Source organism: Balaenoptera borealis (genome assembly GCF_965194805.1).
Source record: "Balaenoptera borealis genome assembly, chromosome: 3".
Taxonomy (NCBI): domain Eukaryota; kingdom Metazoa; phylum Chordata; class Mammalia; order Artiodactyla; family Balaenopteridae; genus Balaenoptera; species Balaenoptera borealis.
In genome coordinates this window covers 73864979-73887177 of record NC_138866.1, presented here as the reverse complement: position 1 = coordinate 73887177, position 22199 = coordinate 73864979, and the positions used below count along the sequence as shown (strand labels likewise).

General features: G+C 47.8%; 2 protein-coding genes across 12 annotated transcripts; both read right to left on the bottom strand.

Moving 5' to 3' along the window:
• Positions 1-2008: 2008 nt before the first annotated feature.
• On the bottom strand, positions 2009-12215 carry RBM23 (RNA binding motif protein 23; the record flags this gene model as incomplete). Of its 7 annotated transcripts, none has more annotated exons than XM_082386184.1 (15): positions 11992-12205; positions 8967-9120; positions 8343-8418; positions 7652-7773; positions 7101-7148; positions 6805-6972; positions 6546-6599; positions 6274-6391; positions 6025-6177; positions 5802-5939; positions 5203-5268; positions 3482-3677; positions 3290-3394; positions 3116-3200; positions 2009-3030 (listed from the first exon to the last, which is right to left on the bottom strand). In XM_082386184.1, exons 3-15 carry the CDS (start codon positions 8406-8408, stop codon positions 3027-3029), a joined length of 1323 nt encoding a protein of 440 aa, XP_082242310.1. In that variant the 5' UTR covers positions 8409-8418; positions 8967-9120; positions 11992-12205. The 7 variants fall into 7 exon arrangements, with proteins under 7 accessions (XP_082242310.1, XP_082242311.1, XP_082242309.1 ...); XM_082386185.1 differs by having other exon boundaries at positions 9069-9120; XM_082386183.1 differs by lacking the exon at positions 8967-9120 and having other exon boundaries at positions 11992-12202.
• Positions 12216-13469: 1254 nt separating this feature from the next.
• PRMT5 (protein arginine methyltransferase 5) lies at positions 13470-21361 on the bottom strand. 5 transcript variants are annotated; one of them, XM_082386159.1, is made up of 17 exons: positions 21111-21361; positions 20291-20445; positions 19922-20007; positions 19628-19762; positions 19121-19233; positions 18925-18974; positions 18543-18706; positions 17602-17763; positions 17349-17426; positions 17195-17253; positions 16986-17108; positions 16724-16899; positions 16081-16190; positions 15538-15631; positions 15234-15350; positions 14832-14896; positions 13470-14020 (listed from the first exon to the last, which is right to left on the bottom strand). In XM_082386159.1, exons 1-17 carry the CDS (start codon positions 21218-21220, stop codon positions 13868-13870), a joined length of 1950 nt encoding a protein of 649 aa, XP_082242285.1. In that variant the 5' UTR covers positions 21221-21361; the 3' UTR covers positions 13470-13867. The 5 variants fall into 5 exon arrangements, with proteins under 5 accessions (XP_082242285.1, XP_082242286.1, XP_082242287.1 ...); XM_082386160.1 differs by having other exon boundaries at positions 20327-20445; XM_082386161.1 differs by having other exon boundaries at positions 21025-21151.
• Between the last annotated feature and the right edge of the window lie 838 nt (positions 21362-22199).

Below are 22199 nucleotides of genomic sequence, written 5' to 3'. Positions count from 1 at the left end.
ATCTAGTTCCCCGACCAGGGATCGAACCTGGGCCCCCCTGCATTGGGAGTGTGGAGTCTTACCCACTGGACCACCAGGGAAGTCCCTGTCCAGGTAATACTTCCTGATTCGCACCAGACTCTTTAAGAGAAAGGCAGGGCTGTGACAGAGTATCTCCAAGTTTTTAGCTCATTTCCCTTCCTTATAAGCACCAAGACTAAAGGTTCATAGGTCACAGCCCTGCTTCCACTGGTAGCCCACAGAGCCTAAGAAAGAAGTAGGGTGAATCCCAATCCAGCAGCATTTAAAGAACAGGGAGGAATGCCACTGCCTTAGAGAAGAGAGGAGTGGAGGCTCTAAGCCGAAAGTCAGGTGAAAAATCCCATTCAGAATTGAGGACTGGTGGGAAAATTCTAACTGCGCTGGGCACAGATCTGGGCAAGTCTCATCTCTACTCCCACCTTAGCCACCGTGCTCAGGCAGGAGGTTGAGGGAGGCTCCTTTACATCAGGCTGGGCCCAGAGGCTGTTCACTGCCCCTTCTCTCCACGCCAACCACCCCCTATAGAGGGATGAGTAACAAGAAGGCACTGAGTCACACACAGTGACACCGGCTGTTACCCACTAGACATTGTCACCTTATGTGGGTTAAGACTAGAACAGAAGTTGTCTTAGACATTCCCTTACTTCCACCCTTGTCTCTCTCCCAGCAAAAAGCTATGTATGCAAGGCTCTAAGAACAAGGAGCAAGTTAGAACTGAGGTGGAAGGACGCAAAGTGCAGGAAGGCCAAAGCAGCTAGGAATGGGAGTATAAGGAAACTGAGCAGTGGTGGGGGCCCACCTGAGGGCAGGAAGCAAGGCCTGGGGGTACCTACAGTTTGAAGATGTTCAAGACTGCCATGAGGAGGCCTGGCCCATAGCCTCAGGAGGATGCATAAAAATGTAAAAATGGTTTGCACTGAGGTCAGGATGCCTTAGCAGCCGCATCAATAACTGCAAGGGACTGGGCCTTAGCCAGCTGCTCCTACCTAAAAACAACGCGGCCTCCTTCCCTTCTCCCAGGTCCAGAGAGCAAATTAGTACAGGGAAGGGGTAGGGGTGACAGTGGGTGAGACTGCAGCAGCCTGGAAGTCCCTCCAGAGTCCCAGTGGCCTTTTATGCCACAAGTAGGTTTCAGGTACTTAACACTGCAGTGTAAAGAGCAACGTCATAAGCTAACCACTAAAAAACCATCACTCTGCTTAGAAGCCTTAACTGACAAGTTAAAACCTAGCAGCAATTATCCAAATTTTTAGTGTGACAATAAACTCTCAACATTCTGTTGCATAGAGACCAGTAAAGAATGGAGGAAGCCCACAGAGCCCTGTCCTTGAACCTCAGACCTTCTGCTTTTGGTTGGTCCCTAGTTGGCGAGCCAGGCTCCGGGCTGGCCCCTTATTCTAAGCCTTACAAAGCAGGCAGAGGAAGGTGTGCCCTCACCTTTGGAAGGGCCATGCCTGGAATGCTCAGCTCCCTGGGATTCATCGACTGGTCTCAGGCCTGTGTTATCAGAGCCGCATGGAAAGAGCTGGGGGACTGAAAGGACCAACAACTGCAGACTTCAGGCCTGGGGAGCCCTGATGTATAATGCCCAAACCCCTTTGGATACTGGACTGGATGTCCACTACAGAAAGGTCCAAAGGCAGGTACAGAGTTCAACAAGGTAAGAATGGTGAGCTTAGGAGGCTTCTCTGGTACTTAAGCTCCTCAGGATCACGAAACACCCTTAGAGCAAGGTGCAGAACGTGCTACCGTCACACTGCCATCTGGTGGAAAGACAAGATCTGTCCCCAGGCAGAGAGAGGGAGCCCGGAGGTCTGTCCACTAGGCAGGGAGGTTTGGAGAGAATCAAGATAAAGACAGAAGGAGACCACAGGGCATAAAGACCACGGGAGTATAAAGCAGATACAGATGGCGTGTGTGCCTTTTGTCTGTTTTTCTTTCTAAAGATCAGATTTTTAAAAAATTAAAATAAAGGAAAAAAACTCAATGGCATTACAAATGTTTTATATCCCTAGAACCATTCGTGGTTTTGGCTCAGGATAAGTTAACGTCAGACAGACACACCACTGGACCGAGACCACACACATGGGCAGCTGCCGCCACAACTGTGGGACCTGCCTTTTGTACAAAGTTTATATATATATATTTATATTTATGTACACAGACACAAGGGTATAAAATACAGTGAGAAAGACTCACGTGTGCCCAGCTGGGCTTGAGCCCCCAGTCTCCAGAGGCACATGGAAGTGGTGGAGAGAAGCAGCCTCCCCTCCATCCTCCCACCCTGGGCCAAAGGAAGGACAACTACACAAAGGAAGATGGAAGATAACAGAAAGGTACCCCACCTTTCACTGAACTCCCGAATGCCCCTAAGACATCCAAAACGGCTGGCAGGAGAGATCATTCCCACACCTCCCAGCAAGATGTTGAGCCCACAGTAGCAGTTCTGGCCCCAAGCTAAGGTTTAAGGCAGGCTTCCCAACGCACATGTCCGTGCTATCTTCCAGGGCCCTTGTAGCAGCAAGCCAGCACTTTCAAGGTTCACTCCCTCAAACTCCAAAGTCCTCACAGACCAGAGGTCTTAAAGGTTTTCCGTGACAGATTGTAGGGTACAGGCAGGCAGAGAGCGGTTAGTTCCTTCAGTTAATGCCCTATGGCCTTCCCAATGGGGGAGGAATCAAGGAATCAGTAAGAGGTGGTTGGAAAGGGCAAGGAAGGTCATCCCAGGAGACGATAAACACAGAGAAACAGATGTTCAATGCAAGTGCAGATTCTGTTCTCTTCAACTGGCAGCTTTGCTCACCAGGGTCCATTCCCACTGCGGCTGCGGTGGGCAGGAGCTCTCCTTGGTGTCCGAGGGGGGTCCCAGTTCCCCCACCGTCAATGTTCACACCCTCAGGATGGTTTGGTCCACAGAATGGAGAGAAGGGGCCATGGAAGGGTAGACGTGGAGAAGGGAGTGGCAGGACCCAGAGGCAGAGGGAGGCAGTGGACTGCGCCACTCATTACCTGTGGCATGGAGAAGATGTAAACGGGAAGCCGGAGGAAAGAAAGGAACTGTGAACACTGAAATGAGCTGGGCCTTGAGACTCACATGGTTTGGGGGGTAAAGAGGCTGGAAAGCTGGAAGCACTGGGAGGCGATTGCCTGGGAGGCGAGGTTCAGGGCCGGACTCAGAGCTGGAACAAAGAGAGACAAGGGAGTTAGCATAGAGCATTCATGCCTTCCAGGCCCGACCCTTCTCTCCCTTTCCCAAGTCCAAGTCTACCAGTCAAAGCCGCTGGGTTCAGGGCCCCCAAAGGAACTGCTCCATTCAGTTGCAAGGCAGCAGCTTGGGCAGCAGCAGCGGTGGTCGGCAGCTGGATTCCAGAGCCTCAGAGGGAAAGATGAGGTGGGGTTAAGTCCTAACCCATGATGTAAAATTCAACGCCATGTTCTTCACTCTGCAGAGAAGCCCTACCTTCTGCCAATTTGGCCATGAGCTGCAAACGTCCACCCGCTGATCCCAGATCCAGCTCCTGGTCTCCGTCAGGAAAAGTGATGTCTGTGCCACCATCCAGTCGCTCGGTCACATGGCCAACCCTCATAGGCCGACCAGCAAGCTCAAAGCCATTCAACTGTTCCAGGGCCCGGCGGGCACACTCAGAGTCAGAGAACTACAAGAAACCCAGGCCATATCAGGTACCTCCTGGCCACAGACATGCTCTCAAAGCCCCACTTATACTCTCTCGTCCTACTGTCCCATGAAAATTGCATGCTCACTGTGGCTCAAACTTTTCTTTCCCAGGGAATGTGACCTAAGATCCCCATGCCCCCAAATGGTTCTCTAAGAAAGACCTTTTCCAGCTGACTCAAGCGCAATCGCTTTTCAATCTTCCAGCTCCACTGAGAACCTAACAGCGCATCATCTGTAGGGAGCCCAGTCTGACAGGCTGTTTCACAAATGGGCATATCAAATGGAAGTAAGACAGGCTGAGATCCAAGGCTCCTGAGCTTTAATTTCAGCCCTCAGGACTAGTAAGTTTCAGTCCTTAGTCAAGAACCAGGAACGTGGAACTCCAGAGCCCAGCCTCAGGAAGGCGCACACCCTGGTACTGAGAGCGAGACTGCACCCCCACTCCCACCCCGCCCCAGTGCTGCTGACTCTGGCCCACTGGCCAGAAGGCCTCTACTCTCTCGTCCCTTTCAGCAGCAGCACTAGCTGCAGCCTGGCATGAAGAGGATTCCCAGTCTGCTGTTTATGTGTCAAGGGTGTTGACCTAAAAGGCAGCAACACAAGGGCAAAAAGGCCCCACAGAAGCCTTTCTGCATCTGAGTCACACAGGGAGCTAGAAAAGGTACTTGCCACCATGAACACCACAGCTGGCTTTATTTACTCTGGTATTACCTGTCCTAGGGCCTGGCACGTGGTACTGACAGTTCCTAGGCAGGTGGTGTAGGTGGCGTGCTTTTACCAGATACTTCTGAGATGAGCAATTCCCATGGTAGAACACAACCTACCTCCCCTCTGCCCTGCAGGCAACTGGGGGGGGTGTATGCTACCTGGATTGAGCCCAGAAAATATCAGCTTCTATCAGACTTTGTGGCTGGCAGCCAGTCCTAGCCTGGAGTCACATGGGGCTGGAAGAACCAGTTATGGGAATTGGAAACAATTTTGTTGGGAGTGTCAGGAAAAGGTGAGACTTGCCCACTATTAGGTGGCCTCACTGTTTTCCCTATAGTGGTATTTAAATATACAGATATTTCTCAATGGGGAAACTGCTTCAAACTGGGTAGGACCAGAGAGAAGTATATACCTTCTTATTCCCACCCCATCATGAAAATATACCAATTCTATAAAGCACATCTATAAAGGCCCATACCTAACCTCCCTCATGCCCCCAGCCTCTTAGCTGCAGCCTGGAATCGTTACTATTACCCAGAGAGCAAGCTGTAGCACCAGGGAAGCTGGTTGACCTCCTGGACACCCCATACCAGTGCCACTGACAGAGTGTAGGAGAAAAGCCATGATCTCAAGCAATGCACTCATCTCAAGGGGCAGAAGGTTAGTCCAAGCTTCAGGCACCAGGGTTTATGGGTCATTTAGACAGTTCCTATGGGAGGAGGATGAAGCTAAGCTGCAAAATCAGACAAGTGGAGAAACCTAAACTAAAATTAAAAAGCTGAAGACTAGAGACTCACCGTAATAAAACCATAACCTTTAGAGCGGCCTGTATCTGAGTCCTTCATCAGGACAATATTATCAATCTGCAGAATAGAGAAAAATAATCAATAATCTTTTGGCTAAGCCATACCTTTGATCTTTCCTACCCAGACTGTTCTTTTTTTTTTTTTTTGGCCATGCGCAGCATGTGGCATGTGGGATCTTAGTTTCCCAACCAGGGATCGAACCTGCGCCCCCTGCAGTGGAAGCACGGAGTCTTAACCACTGGACCGCCAGGGAAGTCCCTTACCCCGATTGTTCTAAATACCTCTAACTTTCTAACCAACCCATTACATCTCTCCAAATCATTTTAAAAAAGAGACAAAGCCCATCTCTTTCCCAAACACTTTTTCTGACTCATCTTACTTCATCTGGACCCCATTATTTGATTTCATGGTGCCAAATTTGTCTCCTGAGCAGTATGAATACAGATGGAGCCCAACTTCCCCAGCATGGACCCACATGGCCATCGTGAAACACGCAGTGGGTTAATCATGGTCAGACAGAACGAGGAGGTACACTTGCCCTCCCCACTTTTTCCGATTCCCTTCAGAGGTTTCCCTCACTTTCTACTCACTTTGCCAAAGGGCTCAAAGATGCCCCGGAGCATGTCCTCGGTGATATTGAAGTGCAGGGAGCCCACAAAGAGGCGCATTGGTCCACCACTGCCCTTCTGCAGGTTGTTGGCCATGGCTGCCAGTCGGTTTTTCTCAGCCTGCGGAAGGAGGAGATGATGGGTCATGCCCCACACCTACCACCATCAACTCCATCTTCTTATGTCCATTTCTCAGGCTGCTCACCTGTGAGGCCTGTACAATGATAGGCACTCCCAGCAGCCGCTGCCCGGTCAGCCCAATGGCCAGCGGCACAGACTGGATCTCACAGAATTCCACATAGGCAATGCCCTTAGAACGACGTGAGTTCCGATCTGAGATGATACGTACATCTCGAACCTATCCAGGGCAAAAAGGAAATCCTGAGTTGGGCATAAAGGAGGATGGATAGAAGACAGGCTTCTCAGAGACAACTAAGAGGGGGAAGAGGGTTACCTTGCCAACAGCCGAGAAAAAGTCCTCCAGGTCTCGAGGCCGAATGCGGGCAGCTAACTGCATACAGAACACCGTGCGGGCATCCCGCTCCTCAGGACTCAGAGTATCAACTGGCTCCCTAAAGAGTGAGCAAAATCGTCGAGACCCTCCCTCCCAGTACTTGGTCATCATTCTTCAGCTACCCTCAAGTACTAGACATTCCTGTGGTTTGGCTCAAAACGCTTTTTATTCGTAACTCACAATCCCTAAAAGAGTGCTCACTGTCAACTCACCTGACTGGGCTCTTCTCTCGGAAATGAGGACTCTTACTGTGTCCATACCTACGCCTACGGAACAGAGAACAACCAAACTGAAAACCGGGTCACCCACCTTTATCCACACTGGCCCAGTGCTGGGTCTTCCACCATGAGAAAACCAGATTACAGCACCCCATCGCACATGCGAATTCTGAGTATCACCCCTCCAGTAACTGGGTCTCCTGCCTCTCCCAAAATACGATACAAAGACGATCTTCTAAGCAGAAGGTGATACCCAGTGGCAAGCGGTGGACTCCTGTAGCGCACACGATCCTCACGACGTCGGTCTCGACTTCGTGACTCACTACTATGTCGACGATCCCAGCTACGGCTGCGGTGACGACGCTGCCGATCTCGACTCCGGCTCCGACTGCTTCTCCGCCTATGACGGTCTCGACTACGACTGTGGACGGCAATGACTATTAAGCTCCTTAAAAAACAAACCAACCTTTCTGGCCTTTAATGTACAGCTTTCCCTGGTTTCTTTCCACTTATAATTCTCAAAACCCAAGCGGCCCCAGAATGACTGACCTGCGTTTTCTATCCCTGCTTTTACTATGGCTCCGACTCCTCTTCTTCCTGTGAAAGAGAACATAAACTCTTATTACTGAGGTTTCATTATCTCTCCCAAGGATAAGAAATGACACTAAAGCAAGGGCGAAACAGAAAGCAGTGAAAGACCAAAGTCTAGAAGACAATATGGCAGAAGTTCACAACAATGGCATGACATCAGTTTACACAGAGCCCTGAATGCTGTCAGGCATCTGAAATGGCCATTTTCCCCCACAAAACCAAGCAAAAGCTCATGTTTCCAAATCAGAGATCCTCTTGCTATTTCATTCAAGTGAAATACTACATCAACGCCTGGACTGATCCACAAGTCTATCCACAAATCTACACTGGCAAGCGAAGACTAGAAGATCATTAACCCAGGTCACCATCATTCCCATGACCCAGTGGAGCCATTACTAAAAGTCAGAAATCTTACCAGCAACCACCTCCCTGTTCTGGCTGTCTCTATAACGGACACAGTTGCTTCCCTTCCTCAAGTTGCCAACCCATTTTCCTCAGGCCACACTCACTTGCTTGCCTCCCCACTGGCGCTGCTCCCACTGGTGCCACTGCCACTGCTGCCGGTACGGCTGGTGCTGTTGATGGTGTTACTAGGGCTCTCCTTTTCAACCTCGTTAGTTTGCTGCTCATCCTGAGGGGTTCGCCAGGAAAATGACACAAGGTACCAGGTGCCAGACACACAGATTCCATTGGGCAAGGAAAGAAGTGGACAAGGAAGAAAGCTCATGAAATCGAAGCTCTCAATCATCTAAACAGTTTCTAAGCACCTGGACCTCCTAACAAAAAGAATAAGAGAATAAGGAAAGAAACTACCCAAAAAGAAGAAATCAGATTTTGAAGTCAAACCTTTAGCTACCCCAACATCTGTTCCACTAACACCCATTTCCCTGGAGAGTGAGAAATGAGAGTTATGCCTGAGATACACTGACCTTCTACTGTGTCACTGAGAGCTGTGAGCAAAGCACTGGTTCCCACCGCAACTTCATGTCCCCCCGACCCCCAGTTTCTGGGGCCCTTTCTGTAAGCATGGCCCTTGAGTATCGGCCTCCAGCAGAGCTTACTAAAAGATTATGCCTTTCATGAAAGCCACTGCACATAATAAACGAACAGGGAAAGAAGATTCACAAAACGTTGAAACTGATGATCCACAAGTGCTTTTTCTTACCAGCCCAATTCCAAGAGTGAGATGGGGAATCTTACCTCCTCTTTTTTATAGGGAGCCTCCAGCATGGCCTCAATCACTATATCAAAGTCATCGGACGCCATTGTAGCAGATCTGAGGAGAGGACATCAATACGTAAGAACCTCATTTATATTTTTCCTCCCCTTCCAGCACCCCACATTCCCTCCCCCCTGCAAGAACCAGACTTCAGGATATACAGTTCTGTTTCTTGAACTCCAAAGGTACCTTACCCGCTGTTGCTTACCCTAAGTTTATTTTTGCACCTTACTGATCTGAACTAGTTCTGCTTTGTGGCTTAGAAAAGGTCAGGGGTCTAGAAGAAAACTGAATATCTAGGTAGAAACAATATACAATATAGACCCCATCCTGTGAAGAAAAAATGTTGGTACTCAAAATTACTGTTTACTTTACAACAGACATTCGGCCTCCATTCTACTGTTCAAAATTCTGAATAAATAATTAGTTTAAACTTAAATCGGCACATATTTCCCATAAAAAGGTAAGAACGCATGACTAAAAATTAGGAGCAAGACAAAGCAATACCAGAATAATGCAGATTTGTCCTAAGCTTTTCCCCACACCACCTCCCAACATAAATAATGAGGGGATTCATCATTAAGCATTTTCTGTACAATACCAACCAGAGTTTGGGTAACTCAGAAAGACCATGATTAAGACAGGCTTAACCAGTCCCACTTTGAAGCCTTTCTGTCTAGGAAGGTACAGTAGGACTTCTCGCCTACCCCAAGCTTTCACATCTAGCAATGGTCTTTCCCAAGTCTGTCCACGACAGGTCTATCAAATAAAAAAAAAAGAAGACACCAAACAAAATCAATAGGATAAATTATTCAGAAATTACTGGTCTGAAATTATCGATATACATAACATGAATGACTCTCAAAATAATTATGCTGAGTGGAAGGAAACAGGTAAAAAAAAGAATACATACTGTATGATTTCATTTACATAAAATTCTAGAAAATGCAAACTAACCTGTAGTGACAGAAAGCAGACCAGTGGTTACCTAAGGATAAGAATAGGTGGGAAGGGGCTAGGATGAAAGGATTATAAAAGGGCATTTTGGAATTTGCGGGGTGATGGTTTCATGGGTGTTAACACATATCAAAACACATCAAAACCCATCAAACTATACACTTTAATGTGTACAGTTTTATTTTATGTCAATTACATCTTAATAAAGCTGAAAAAAAAACTAATCTAAATACTTTCTATGCAAGGAGGTTAATAATTAGACTTTCCATATCCTCAAGAACTTTGTCCTCTTTAAAGCAGCTAATGCATCATCCAATCATGCTGTCTTGGTTGCCCTCAGAGTCCATAGCCTATTTTGATGACTTAATAAGAGTAATCATTATATCAATATCTATCATTTATAGTACCTAATATTGCTAGGCACTATGCTAAACATGTTACAAAGATAAAATTCTTGGAAAGAGCCAACCAATAAAACTTACTTGGAGCCAAATTTAAGGCTTAAAATGGAAACCAAACCAAAATCAAATAGGTGTGTCTAAAAACCAGTGAACTCAATCTCTTATACTAACACCTTACATTTATTTAACAATCAATGGTAACATATGCTACAGGCAAATATTGGATCTAATGCACAGATGACGGACTTCCCTGGTGGTCTAGTGGGTAAGACTCTGTGCTCCCAATGCAGGGGGCCCGGGTTCGATCCCTGGTCAAGGAACTAGATCCCACATGCATGCTGCAAGTAAAAAGCCCATATGCCGCAACTAAAGATCCCACGTGCCTGAACTAAGATGCTGCACAGCAGAAAGGAAGGGAGGGAGGGAGGGAGGAAGAAAGATTTTAAAAATGCACAGATGAAAAAACTGAGGTTCTGTGAACTGCCCAAAGTCACAAAGCTCAAATGGAGGAGCTGACCCTTGATCATAAGTCTTCCGACTCTTAAGTCTAACATTCTAACAGGTTACTGCTCTCTCATGTGGTTTATAACTTAAACCCTAAAGGAAATTTAAAAAAGAAAAGTACACAGCTTACCAAGACGTCTATTTTAAATTTACACTGACCTGAAGAATTAATGTTCTGATACGTACATCAAAAGAATCAGTCCCATTAGTCACACCTATTGTGTGGCCTGCAGATACTCAGTGTGTAACAGTATATGCTACAAAATATTAGAAACCAGGCTGATTTTTTTTTTCAGGCTGATTTTAATATATGCTATCTGATTTTAATATATGCCAGCATATATCTTAATATATGCTACTGTGGGAAAAAATGGTTCTAAAAGTAAGTTTTTGATCTACAAGCTCTGTTCCTTTCATTCATTTTGGCTGCCAAATCTATACAATTTTTCTAAGTGTCATAATGCTTCTCTTTTTCACAGCCTGCCTTTAACTCTCCCAATGAAATGCTTCAAGAACTGCTCTTTGTTGAGTGCTAGTACAGCATAGGGATAACTTAACACGAAAAAAAAACTTTCATGTAAGTTGACAAATGAACCCCTTCCTATGGAATAAAGTTTTCAGACTTCAGAAACAAATGAATGAATCTATTTAAGCACAGACATATATAACACCAGCACACTTTGAAACTTGCAATCTTGCTGGGTTTAGTCTATCTTTCTAGATGTCCTAAAAACAGAATGTCCCAAACACTGTGTGCTTTCACGTTGGGAGTTTTCAAACTCTTTGAGTCCTAACTTATGGGTCAAAGTCCACTCAATCCCATACATTAAAGTATTATAGTGCTTTCTTCCAACCCTGCTCCAAAAACTATGTTAAAGGCCCACAATCACGGCACTACATGGACCTTGTCATAGCACAGACAAGACCCAAGCCAGCACAGACAAGACCCCACTGCCGCGGGGGCAAAGGAGAGTGAAGAACCACTGTCAGCCCTGATCAGGCAGAATTCACCAAACGCTGGAGTCCCAGGGGTGATGGTAGCGCCATCTCCTGGGTCCGGTAACTGAGCTGGGCACAACCATCTCCAAACTGAAGACAGCTTAATTAAGAACAGAAACAATGAGAAAGATAAAATCATTCCCCATGTTGTGTAACAAGCCAAGGCCACGCTTCAAAAAATGGTCCTACAAGTTACCGACTGGCAGCATCTCTGCGAGGGCCAGTGTCCCGATTCTAAAGCCTCGTATGTGGCCCCACTATGCTCCTCTACCGCCACAGGATGTGTGGGCAGAGTGGCCAACATACTGAACATGAGTCTTTGAGAGACTGAAGATTGAAGAAGCCTCAATTCCCTCATCTCTCTCTGAGTGGTGGCACTAGGGGCTGAAAACGGATCTCACATGTCCTCTCAGACCGTGGTGGGTCGATGCTCCCTCCACAGTGTGGGACACCCTAAATGTCAGGGCTGCGGGGACCTGGAAAGAGATAAGTCACTGGGACCCTTGAAACGGCATCTTCATCGCTAAAGGATGTAGCCACGAGGGTGCCGATGGATTACAGTTAGGTAGCGAACACTTCCAGATCAAAGTAAACAAAAAAATTTTTTTAATTTTAAAAGTTTGCCCCCCAAAAAATAAATAAATAAAAAGTTTGCCCAATTCTGCTCTTGACGCCATTTTCTGCCTGTGACGTCAGGGGGAGGCGCCGTGCGACAACGTCACGCATAGATGACGTTTCGGGGGGGGGACCCGGTTTCGGGGTTTCTTACCAGTTCCGGGTCCCCGCAGGGCGGGGGGGGTCCCGGTTCCCTCCGTTCCTTTGGGTGTGTCGGGGGACGCGAAGCACGGCTCCCTTCCAGAGACTCAGCAGTAAGACCCCCACTACAATCGGAGCCGCTCCTCTTCCCGCAAAATGGCGGCAGCTCCGCTGTCTTCCAGAACGTTCCCCAATCTGCGCAGGCGCCGAAACATTCAGGCGGTGGAATTAATCTCACTGGTATCGCGGCAACACTCCAAAGTACAGATTTTCATTGGCTAAAATCCTGAGCATGGGTGGAGCCAAGCTCAAAGGTCTCTTAGCAACCATCAAGTGCCCACTGATTGGCTAATCCTTCCGAGACTGAGGGAAAGCAGAAGCGTCCTTAGGTAGCCGCCTACCGCTCTGTCATTGGTTAAATGACTTGCGGAAGGCGGGGCAACCGGGCAGAGCACCGGAGAGAAAGATCCTCCGGCTCGCTCCCGGCTCTCCTGTAGACTAGGCGGACACCGCGGAGGAGCCTATTGACGTCCTTGGTCGTCCCCACTCAGATTTGCCGAGGAGCTCACGTCAGGCTTCTCTGGGACAGCTTTCTGGAGAGCAACTGTATTTGCTTCCCGTGGGGAGGGATGCTGGGCTGCACATCCCCATTCTGTCATTACAACCCTCCCAACCGCTGCCTCGTTTCCTCCGCGCTTGGATCTCACGAGGCTGTCACAGATTTGTCTTCTTCCGCTTCTGCCTGGTCCTACAGCTCACATACCTTCAGTTCAAATCAGTGCCCCACACACCTCCCACCGCAAGGGTAAACTTGAGGCAGTTTCTCAGGTGACTCGGTGCAGCAGTACTCAGCCCTCTAACCAGAAAGAGAAGGAACTGATGTCCACCCTCACGTTGCAACGTCTTCCAGAACCCCCCGAGCCTTCAGCTGCCTAATACAGCTGCCAGAAAGATAGCTGGTTATAACATGGAGAGGGCCATGGAGTCACAGGAACCGTGTTGAGTCCTGATTTGAATACTAACTTTGTATCATTGTATCAATTCAAATTCCTTTTCTGTAAAATGTAGAATTGGACTAGATTATCTCTTAGGACTTCAAACTCTAATCCTATGATTTTATTCAAACAAAATAAGTGGCTTCTTGCTGGCGAAGCCTGGATGACTTCCAGTTTCTCTCCCAAGAGGTAACAGAGGAGCTGGCAGTACAGCAGCTCAGGAAGGTGGAAGGGAAGCTGGCTTCACTCACTACCCTATCTTTCTCCATGGCAACAAACACTATGCCTCCTCCCCCAGACAAGAGCCTAATCACAGGTCCTAACGGACAAGACCTCTCTGTAGCTGGTCAGAAAGGCCTATAATTGGGAGTCCAAGAGTCACCACTAAGCTTCTTAAATAGGAAATAAAGCTACGCCCCTTCAAGTCTTGGATAAGAGCATAGATCTGAATATGTGTAAGTAATGGGTGGAGAAGCAGAGGCAGGGGGCAGCAGAGTTGGAGCAGGAAGGGCCATAACCTCACTTTATTTGTATTTCCTCCTTACACAAAATCATCAAAATAGGAACAGAGATGGGCAGAGAAAAGGGCTGAAAAGTTGTTCAATCCACATGTTCTCAGGGCTATCCCAGGGAGCACTTGAGGCTGAGTGCCTGTTGGAGTAGCCGCAGATCCAACATGAATTCCTCATGCCCTGGCCTGAAGTCTTCACAGATTGGTGGCGTGAGCCCTGCAATTCTCATCCTTTGCCCATCTTGACGTAAGGCAGGAAAGTGGACTGAAACGCTCCTCTCTGATGGGCAAGGCAAATCAGAGCCCATGGTGTACTGCACCTTCTGTGCTACAGGAGCAGAACCTGAAGCTGCTTCCAAGGCTCTAGACACCTGCAGGCAGGGCTAGAGGCCAATGGTGTAAGAGCGGCCTGTGGGGTTGTGAATAGCAGAACAGACTGGTGCTGTCACAGCCCACTCATACCACACCTTCTTGGAATTGCTGCATCGCCAGAAACGCACACAGATGGTCTGGCCTTCACGCACGGTAATGGGCTGCTGTAAGAAGAAAGACATGGAGGTTCAGGGTGGAGCTAATGAATTTTATGTGGCAATGTACTAAGCTAGATGTGGAGATAAAATGATCAAACGATGTTCCAACCCTCATGAGGTTTATTTGAAGTCTATCAGAACAAATAATCAGAAATGAACAATCAGACACTGAACAAATAATCAAAAGTGGGATGAACACTGTGAACAGGGATAGGGTGCTATGAAAACACCTATGAAAGGTAACACTAACCTAGTCTACAAGGTCAGGGAAAATTATCTGACAATAAGAATGTTTAATGAGACTTGGAAGATAAGTCAGCTGAGTCAAGAAATGAGCCAAGAACTTTACAGGCAGAGGACAAAGGTGTGAAACCCCGAGGCAGGAAAGAACATGGGGCATTAGAGGAACCAAAAGAAGGTCCATAGGACTGAAGCAACGTAATCCAAGGACAGTGGCTGAAAAGGCAGGCGAAAACTAGATCACACCAAGTCTAACAAAGATTTAAGACCTTATCGTAGGGCAGTGGAGAGACATTGAAGGGTTTTAAAAGCAGGAGAGAGATAGGATCAGATTCAGGTTTTTAAAAGATGACTCTTGCTCCAGGTAGAGAATGGACAGAAGAATAGCCAGAGTAGATGTGGGAAGCCAGGTGGAAGGCCCCTGCACATATCCCAACATCTACAACAGGATCCAAGAGCACGTGAGAGCAGTAGAACATGGGTCACAGACAAGCATCATCCTGGGAGAAGGGAAGGGGCAGAACACCAATGACAAAAGTTACTCTTTAACCCAAGGAGCCTTAAAGGTGATTCCTACCTTAATGGGGAAGAGGATGGGAAACCATGAAAACATCCCAGGAGAGTGAGTCTCTGGACGGATACCTAAGTGGACAAAGTAATTTAAAAAACTGAGTATAACTGATTCACTTTGCTGTACACCTGAAACTAACACGACATTGGAAAACAACTATACTCCAATAAAAATTTTAAAAATTAAAAATTAAAAAAAAATTGAGGTCTCCATGACTCTGCTTTTTGCCTAGATTGAGGAGAATCTCTTCTGTGAACACAGAAGCAAGTAATCAAAGATCCCCATTCACTGATTCCTGGGTTCCCTGTGACTCTAAATGAAACATGTACATAGGCTGCCCGAAACATCTATGTACGCTGCCCAGGTAGCATGGTCTTATACTCCCCATCTACTGCTCCAAACACTCACTCAGAGTGATGTCCTGATAAAGCACAGTCTCAAAGTAGCCTGCAAAGCCATGCAGCACTGTGTTCACCTCCACGGGAAACTCCAAGGTGCAGTAGCGGTTGTTGTCAATCATAGGATCTGTCAGGGGAGAGCGGTGTGGGTGATGAGCGGCCAGAAACCCTAGACAACTTGGTAAGGCATGAGCAGGAACCAGGAAGGGAGCCTTGATAGAGAGCAGATAGAGCAGACTCAGGACAGCAAGGGAGGAAACCAGGAGGGTGAGCTCTCTCCCAACCAGTCAGAGCACAGCCATGCAGGAACCCACCTCTGTTGGGATGGCTGAAGGTAAAACAGGGCTGGGGCGCAGACAGCTGGTGGAAATTGTGCAGCCGTACCACATAAGGCATTTCAAACTGGGCCTGTCCCGAGAGAGAAAAAGATCTGGAGAAGACAGGCGAGAGCGACCTAATTCCCCAGGGAATGCAGCTCAAGCTTTAGGGACACAGATAAAGATAAAAACACAGGGACTTCCCTGATGATCCAGTGCCTAAGACTGCGCTCCCAATGCAGGGGGCCCGGGTTCCATCCCTGGTCAGGGAACTAGATCCCACATGCTGCAACTGAAGATCCCAGCACGCGGCTACGAAGATACCATGTGCCGCAACTGAGACCCAACGCAGCCAAATAAATAAATATTAAAAAAAAAAAAAAAAGAAAAAGATAAAAACATAGTTTCACTTCAATCACTTTCCCACATCCCCAACTCCTTCACCTCTTCATCTTCTCCAGTGGAAGAAAACACTTATGCTGACAGAGAAAAAGAAAAGGACTAAAGAGAAAAGTCCTCCAGAAGAGAGTAGCTCTTTACCTCAGGGTCACGGTCCTTTTCCCGACAGGCTCGGACCTCATTGTACAGCTTGGAGGAGGAGATGGGAGCTAGAAAGGAGGTGTACTCCCCAGGGATGCTCACGCCATCATCTGCAGAGCGGGAGAGTCACATTACTTCCCAAGGGATGGAAATGGTGCATCTGTACTGAAAGCCCAGGCATCCCATATCAAAATAGACCCAGGCAGCTCCATGCTATCACATTCCCAGGCCAACCTGCTCCTAACTCCTGCCCTGGGGGAGTCTACTTCTAGGTTACTTTAGAGTCACACAAGAGTGAAACTGGAAGGAACCCAAGGTATTTTAATCTAGTGGTTCTTAACTTTCTTTCCTGTAAGATCCTGATGAAAGCTAAGCCCAAAGTACTTATGTCATCTCAGGAAGTCCACAGACCTCAGACTAAGAGTCTCTGCTCTGGTCCACTCTCCTCATTTTACAGATACGAATACCGAGGTTCAAAGAAATTGCTTCATTTGCTAAGGGCACTGACCCAAGTCTGCCCTGCCTTCCCTAAACTCTGTAACCTCCTCTAGGCTGCTGCCACACCCATCCCCCCCCAGTCCCGTCCAGCCTTCCCAGTTGATAATCCAATCCCCTTACTCAGTACACCCCAGCCTGGAGGCACCTTTTAGGAAGTGCTGGGCCCCATCCAGGCACTCCGGTGACAGCTCATTATCAGCGAAGGACCCCAGAAGCTCGCTGACAATGATATCCGCTTTCTCTGGAGCCACCCATTCCCGCATGTCCGATGAGACTACTGTCACCTGGCTTCCCCATTCTTCAAACTGCCAGTTCTCCAGCCTAAAACAGAGATGATACAAGTGAGGATAAGATAAGAAAAACTGACACTGGGGACAAACTTCCCAGCAAAAAAGGTGGCTACTCACGTCACCACAGCATTTGGGTTCTTCTCCACAGCGTACAGCTTTATCCGCCGGTCAGCCTGCTTGGCTGCCCGCAGGGAAGCGTTCACCAGGGGCCCCCGGCCTGCTCCCAGCACCATCAGCACCCTAACAAAGAGAGGGAGGAGTCAAGCTGACTCTGCATGTAAAGAAGCAGGCATGCAAATCTCTGGAATCATGGGGAGAGCACTCACTGGACATTGGTGTCCTTCTCTTCCTCTGGCACTCGGTCTAACAGACATTTATAGATGGCCTGGGGGAACGAGGGAAGACCTCATGGCTATAATGCCATCCTCACCCAGGTCATCCCGGCTCTGTGCTTGACCCCATCTGGGACCCATACTGTACCTGCTGGTATTGAGAGTATTTGATAGGGTCCTTTTCAAACACTTCGTATGTCTGAGATTCCAGATTATCCATCAGTGGCTGATGAATGAGAGGAAAAAGGCAAAGTAAGTAAGCCAGTTTCTGGCAAGGACAATGCACCAGAATACCAAAACCTTCCCACTGCCTCCTGAGCTTTGGTAGGATTTTAGGGTACCTGTTCTCAAGAGACATTTCCTCCCCCAACCTCCCTCCTCTCAGTGTACTCCAGACCCACCTGGAGTGGGGACTGCAGGTAGTCTTCATAGCCCTTGGCAAAGAGTTCGTAGGCATTGGGTGGAGGTCGATTCTGGCTCAAGTATTCCAAGTACTGGAGGTAGGAGCAGAACTCTTTCTCTGAGTGGTGGTTGGTGCCTGTGATGATGAATTGCACCTCCAACTGTGAGAATAAGTCAGACCATCAGACACAGTCCTTATACCAAGAGGATATTATTACGGTTTATGGCCAAAGAACTCTAGCATAAAATAAGGCCCAGATCACCAAATACCAACAAAAGCGTCAAGAGCCCTCCTATGCCACGTAAACATCATCCTGGCTCAAGAGGCCCATGGATTGTTGCTATAACTTTTTTTTTTTTTAATTTATTTATTTTTGTCTGCCTTGGGTCTTTGTTGCTGCGCACGGGCTTTCTCTAGCTGCAGGGAGCAGGGGCTGCTCCTCGTTGCAGTGCACAGGCTTCTCCTTGCAGTGGCTTCTCTCGTTGCGGAGCACAGGCTCTAGGGGTGCAGGCTTCAGTAGTTGTGGCTCTCGGGCTCTAGATCGCAGGCTCAGTAGTTGTTGTGCACGGGCTTAGTTGCTCTGCAGCATGTGGGATCTTCCCAGACCAGGGATCGAACCCATGTCCCCTGCATTGGCAGGCGGATTCTTAACCACTGCACCACCAGGGAAGCCCTGTTGCTATAACTTCTTGAGTGAAACTTTCTGCAAAGTTCTCATGAGATCTGGTTCCTTTTGAAATGTTACTGGGGCCTCTACTGCTATTTGCCTTTTTGCTCTCAAGACCCCCAACTTTGCCGAAATTGCTCTCCAGAAACTACAGGGGAAAAGAGCCCCACAGAGGGGAAAAAAAAAACACAACAAAGAACACCCCATCATACATATGTGAATAAGGCAAGAGGATTAGCTGCAGCACCTTTAGAACCCTTCTACTTACACACCTTGAGGAGTCGGAAGATCAGCCTCTGGTGCATCTTAGAAAGAACAGGAAATCCCTTCTTATTGGTCAGGAAAATGCTGGTGGAGAGAATGGCTGCTTTGATGGGCTCCCCAAGCCAACGATCAATGACATGATTAGATGGGAGGTCAGCACCAATTTCGAGAGCTACACAAGGGAAAAGAAAGACCTGTCAATCACTGATACGCCAGAAGCCTTTCCTTGCTCTTTTGTGCAAGATCTGTCTACTCCTTAAGAGCAAGGCAGACCTGAGGCACAGAGAAAGTAGCAAAACTTCCGAGCAGCCAAGTGTACATGAGACCCCTGATTTTTGGTCACAGGAGGTCAGAGAATGATAACCTATCCCAGGATATATGTGGACTTACCCACCGCAATCCTCTTGCTATAATCACACAAGGTCCGGAAGTTGTGCCACCTGTCCAGAGTCAAATACAGAAAAATACAGTCAAATACATATGGCCCACCAATCACCATACCTCAAGGAGGCCTTCCTACAGGTTCCACTCTGTACTTCCCTCCACCCTAGGCTTTGCCCTGGTACAGCAGCAAAAGGAGACATACCACATCCATGTCTTCTCCTCTCCACTGTACTCCTCTGTGTGTGAAGTTGGCGCATTCTCAATTATATCATCTCTCAGGTCCTCCGGTGCCACCAATGGGACCCGCATCCAGAACTGCACATGAACAATAAATAGGTTCTGTACCCTAGAACTGTTTTGAACTCATTGGGTCCAGAAAGCTTCCTTCAACTAAAAAGATCTTGATCCAGATTTCAAATTACTCTCTTTATATGCTTTTCCCAATTTGTGATTATATGTATGTGTACACGTATCTTGTGCATATCCTTAAGTATCTGCCTTGTCTTCTATTTCACTACAAGTTGCTGGAAGTAATTGAATATTCTATATATTTTATAACTCTCTGCTTACCACTTTTAGTTGTGGGTAGGCAGTACTGACATTTCAATTCTGCCAAATGCACCTTTTAATGAATGGCTAGGAACAAGAAGATACTTAGCACGGCCTGACTACCATAATATGCAGCAGGAAAGGAGGCCCTCAGCCATACCATGGAGGAGTGGTGGCCAGTGTGGATGTGGTTGGTCAAAACTCTAGCCAAGTTTGTGTTATCTTCCTGATTTAGGGGCAGCAGGAAAGCTGGAAGACCCAAATATGCCCCAAAATTCAGCTCCTGTAACATAGCCTGGAATGGAGATCAAGAGGAAAAAGTTAGCAATTCAAATAGCTTTAACTGCATTATATTAGATTTACTAAGTTATGGAGGGGGAAAAAACTACTCTCCCCATCCAGCTTGTTTACAAACCTGATCTTTAAAAAGATTAATTGAAGAGGTCAGTCTTACCGCCTCGGAGTTCCTGCGGATCTTTTCCACTTTTGAGTCTGGGCGAATCCATGGAGAAAGCTTTCCCACAATTAGTGTATTCCAGTCTGCACTCCCCCACCCAAGAAAGACAAAGACTGAATGAGGTTCAGAACTTTACTCATTCAATTTCTAGTTCTTAACAGGGACTAGAGAGTTAGAGATGAGACAGACTTTTTCTATCACAGATACAGGACGGGAGAGCCTGACGCAGAATAGGGAACTAAGGCTTTTAGCAGGTAAGCAAGGAGAGAACAAGAGTTATCTATATCCCGGGGGGAACCAATATATCCAAGTCAAGAAAGGAAGAGAAGGAAGGCACTGATAAAACATAAATAAAGTTGTTATTGCCTCTAATAATTAAGGGGCATGTGGGATGGTCCCTACCCCTTCCTGACAGCAGTAGGTCTGATCGTGTCTGGGGGCCCGGCCGATTCTTAGCAGGTTCCTGAGTGAACTCCCTCTTGAAACGCGGGTGGAACACAGGCATGCAGAGGAAATCAAACCTACAACCGCGACAGACCCAGAATCGTCATGTAAAGACAACAGCAGTGCCCAGACATCCAAGCAATTGGACTAGGCTATCTTGATTCTGCACAACCCTTTCAGCTGCCGTCAGTCATCCGACTGGACTGCTGAATTCAGCCCACCTTGGGGCATATCACTTCCGCTGTACTGTGCCTCAATTTCTCCCCGGAACACAGCCATGGAAAAGATGAGTAAAGAGAAACGATGAAAATCCACACCACGTGGACTTTCTATTCTGCTGTCACTGGTTTTCCAAGACTGTCACATCCAGATCTGCACCAGTACTGCCCAAGTTTCCCCCCTCAAGGTTCTTCTCTTCTCTCCCTAGCCCCCTAACTCTTACACTCTCAGACGATAATCTCGCTCTCCATGGCCCTGGAGGTCTGTACGCCCCCTGTGTGAGTTCACCTTATAACTCCCCTGACTTTGGGGTTCAGTGACCCCACGCCCCCAACAAGTTTTTTTTTCTCTCTCTCACGCTCCAGGGCCCGAGGCTTCTCCCCTCCAAGGATTAATGGTTTCCCCCGCCCTCGTCATATCCACTCCGACCCCCTCACCCCTGCCTCTCGGGAATGACTGGTCTGCGCCTCTCTGTCCCTGAGTTCGGACCCCGCATTCCGCTCGCAGAGGTCCAGGCCCTCACCCCTGCTTGGCCACAGCCCCCAGTGTGTCAGCTATTTCGGGGACGCAATTCAGGTCCCTCCCGCTGGACACGCGACTTCCACTGGCACCTCCGACCGCCATCGCCGCCATCTTTTCCCCCGCGCTGTCCACGCCGAGATTCCCTGACACTAGCAGCCAATCACAAAGCCGAAGAAAAGCCCCCAAAAGGCGGGACGAGTCTCCTTAACAACCAAAGCGTCTTCCACGGCTCCGGAGCTGGAGGAGGAGGGGTGGGGAGTGGCTCTTCCCGCCAATCCGCGGGCTGCACAGTGACGTACGGCGTGGCTCCGGAAGAGTCACCAATCTCAGGGTCTGGTTTTTGACGAACTTCAATCTCCCATAATGCTCCGTGTACTCGTAGAATTCCGTTAAGAGACTACATGTCCCATGAAACACTGCAGCATAAAACCCTGCAGTATAAGCTGGAAGTATCATCATTGAGAGCTGCGAAATTGTCTCAGGGCCAGTGGCGCAATGGATAACGCGTCTGACTACGGATCAGAAGATTCCAGGTTCGACTCCTGGCTGGCTCGATGGGACAGGTGTTTCCTTTATTGCATACCACGCAATATGGACATAAGCAGTATTTTGAAAGTCTCCCCTTCTTTCTTCTTTAAAATTTCCTCATTATCTCTCGCCCTCATTTTGAGGTCTTAATTTTATTGCGTTTTGCAGCCATTTTATGTCAGCTTTTCCCCTTACCGAATTCAAAGGTGGTTCTTGTGTCACTACTTAGGTCCATCCGAATCCTGAGAAAACCGGGTTGATGGCTGGGGTCTTTGTATGGGCCTTAGTATATTTTTAAATAGATTGTGGCAATTCAGCCACTAAGTCTTTGTGATTCTATGTCTCAAACACAAAAAAAGTAAACAAACACCTAAACACACACACACACACACACTGATGATAGAGAAAAGGAACTCATGGTGAGGAAATATAGTGAGGAGAGAGGAGTAATGAACTGCCTGGCGGAGGCCTGAGAGAACCTCCACATTTTCCTTTGTGAATGCCTGCTCCAGGGGTGGAAAAGAAGGAAAGGAAAGCAATGAAAGACATAGAAAGGGAATAC

Excerpts from the sequence above, each read along its gene's own strand:
- PRMT5 (XM_082386159.1), bottom strand. The coding sequence starts at position 21,220 with ATGGCGGCGATGGCGGTCGGAGGTGCCAGTGGAAGTCGCGTGTCCAGC. Across the intron at positions 18,975-19,120 it reads GAGGAGAAGACATGGATGTG|GTGGCACAACTTCCGGACCT; the intron begins GTATGTCTCCTT and ends GACTCTGGACAG. Across the intron at positions 18,707-18,924 it reads TAGCAAGAGGATTGCGGTGG|CTCTCGAAATTGGTGCTGAC; the intron begins GTAAGTCCACAT and ends TCCCTTGTGTAG.